The sequence below is a fragment of the Dromiciops gliroides genome, chromosome 1 (assembly GCF_019393635.1).
Source record: "Dromiciops gliroides isolate mDroGli1 chromosome 1, mDroGli1.pri, whole genome shotgun sequence".
NCBI lineage: Eukaryota > Metazoa > Chordata > Mammalia > Microbiotheria > Microbiotheriidae > Dromiciops > Dromiciops gliroides.
The window spans coordinates 695011741-695014178 of record NC_057861.1 but is presented as its reverse complement, the minus strand read 5'-3'; the positions used below and the strand labels follow the sequence as shown (position 1 = coordinate 695014178).

The 2438-nt window shown below is 50.0% G+C and overlaps 1 protein-coding gene across 1 annotated transcript; it reads right to left on the bottom strand.

Annotated features, from left to right (window-relative positions):
• Window positions 1-1412: 1412 nt before the first annotated feature.
• LOC122737040 (prohibitin-2-like) lies at window positions 1413-2233 on the bottom strand. Its single transcript, XM_043979459.1, has 2 exons — window positions 2034-2233; window positions 1413-1869 (listed from the first exon to the last, which is right to left on the bottom strand). Exons 1-2 carry the CDS (start codon window positions 2231-2233, stop codon window positions 1413-1415), a joined length of 657 nt encoding a protein of 218 aa, XP_043835394.1.
• Window positions 2234-2438: the final 205 nt, after the last annotated feature.

Below are 2438 nucleotides of genomic sequence, written 5' to 3'. Positions count from 1 at the left end.
GTTCCTACCTCCCAGGGGAATCAGAAGAACAAAAGCCAGCTCACCCAGCATCCAGTGGTAAAATGATGGGACCCCTGAGTCTGGACCCTGAATAATACAGTCCTCACTTTTCAGATGAGTAAACTGAGGTCCAGAGAGAGTCATTAACTTGCCCAAGGTCTCCTGGGGAGTTAATAGCTCTTCTCTTTCTCCTCTCTGCTCTCCAAGACTAGAGCCAGTGAGCTCTGAAGGGTCTCAGCTCAATCACACTCATCAGCTTTTTATTTTTCTGAATAAAGAATACTTAGCAGTCGGTCGTGATGCATCATCCTCCCCACTGAGCCTGCTAAGGAATTTGGCAGAAATGCTTCTTGTGACTTGGGGAACTACAGTGAAGGAGGGATAAGAAATATGTCCTTCTTACCTCCTTCCCTTCTTTACGCCTCTTTCACTCCTGTTCCTGTTTTCCAACCTACCCCAGAGTCTGCATCTAGGCTGACTCTGGGTACAAAACAAAAAAGTCTCTCAGTAAGTTTATATAGAGGGAGAAGTTGTTTCTTTCTAGTGGAAAAAGCCCACTGGATGCCAGGGTTTCTGGGATGGAAATATGTGTTGCAGGGTATGTGCCTCTTATTGAGAACATTCAAGAAAAAAAATGAGGACAGGCACCTGTTGGAAAATGTTAATGAGCTTGTAAGCTCCCAGTGATCTGGTGCTAATGAGATCCACTAACAGACATTTTTTTTTTCTGTCACTGAGACCATTGTCATAATAAATGAAAGCAGCACATTTGACTTAAAAGGCTGCTCACCTGAAGTAAAAGGAACAGGGTGACAGTTGCTCATTTATGTACACTTGAAATGTAGGTAGCTGGACTGCTGTCTCCAGGGAAGGCTTATGATCCTCATCAGAACTGACAGTTATAAGGTGCCTCAGACCTTGTGGTATGCTTTGCATACATTATTTCACTTCATCCAGGAGAACATAAACCACTGGAGAGTAGGGGTTGCTGTTCCATTATCTAAATCCACAGTACTTAGCAGAGTATCTTGCACATAGTAGGTTCTTTTTTCCCACTTAAGTAATAAAAATTTATTGAGACTTCCCGGGATAGCTGCTATCTCCTTCAGACCTTGGAGGGAAACCAGCTAGAGAGGAAATCACTGAGAAATCACACAGTCCTTATACCCCAGGACCCCAGCAAAATATGGGGAGGGGGATTAGGGAAAGGAACATCTGCCAGTCTTCATTTATCTAACGAGTTCGGGAGGGGGTGGTGGGTGGTGGTGGAGGAAAGTCACATGATGGTGGGGTGAGAGAGGTGGACCATCTGCTGGCTCATCCAAGACTAACCAGGGAGGTTAGATCAGCTTTCTCTTGAGGTCAGGAGGAAGTCTCTATTTCTTGCCCCTGGTGAGGCTGTCACTTCCTCCTCAAGGGAAGTTTTCGTCCTGCAAGTTCAGCACAAGGTTGTCAGCAGTGAGATAGAGTCGGTTCTGAGATGTGGTGATAGTGGTAGAGATGCTCTGGGCCCCCTGCTGGGCCACTTGTTTGGCCTCCACAGCTGCCGTGTACTCTCTCCTGAAGCTCAGCTCTGTGATGGCTACACCGTCCAGGATGAGGCTGAAGTCCTTGGCCCGCTCTGTCAGCTCCCGCCGGATCAACAAGGACGCCTGGGCCCGCTGTGCGATGAGCTGTGAGGCGTTAACCGTGGCCACAACACTCTTGAGCACTTCATTCACGATAGAGACCAACACATGCTCCTCACAGTCCAACCCTAGACACTGGTACATGCTGGGCAGCTCCAGGGCTTTGGGGCGGGAAAGCACTCGCAGGGAAATGTTCACCTTTTGAAGGTCTTTGGAGCCCGTGGGAAGAGAGATCTTTTTTTTTTTTTTTTTGGTGAGGCAGTTGGGGTTAAGTGACTTGCCCAGGGTTACACAGCTAGTAAGTGTCAAGTGTCTGAGGCCGGATTTGAACTCAGGTACTCCTGACTCCAGGGCCAGTGCTCTATCCACTGCGCCACCTAGCTGCCCCAGAGAAGAGATCTTCAGGGGCGCGCACGAATGTCATAGATGCTGGGGTACTGGAACCAGGGGATCCTGAAGTGCAGTCCTTCTGCGAGGATAGTGTCCTGCTGCACACCCCCAATTCGGTTAAAGAAGATGGCTCTTTGGCCACCCTCCACAGTGAACACGGACTCTCGGACTCCGTAGGCCCCAGCCCCGGCCCGGAGCGGCAACTTCAGCACCATGCTCACATCTTGGGGCCCGGCGAAGTCCTTCAGGTTTTGGGCGGTGTCTGCTCCCTGGTGCCGCGGTGGGGAACTAGGCCGGGAATGGTGACTGGTTCTCCCCTTGCCCTTCCGCAGTCCCCGGTCCTGGCCCACTCTGCCTCTTTCCGGATCTGGACCTCTCACACGACACATAGTAGGTTCTTAATCCATAGTTGTTGAGATG

Coding starts and splice junctions, on each gene's coding strand:
- LOC122737040 (XM_043979459.1), bottom strand. CDS start 2,233: ATGGTGCTGAAGTTGCCGCTCCGGGCCGGGGCTGGGGCCTACGGAGTC. Junction 1,870..2,033: donor TATGACATTCGTGCGCGCCC/CTGAAGATCTCT, acceptor CAAAAAAAAAAA/AAAAAAGATCTCTCTTCCCA.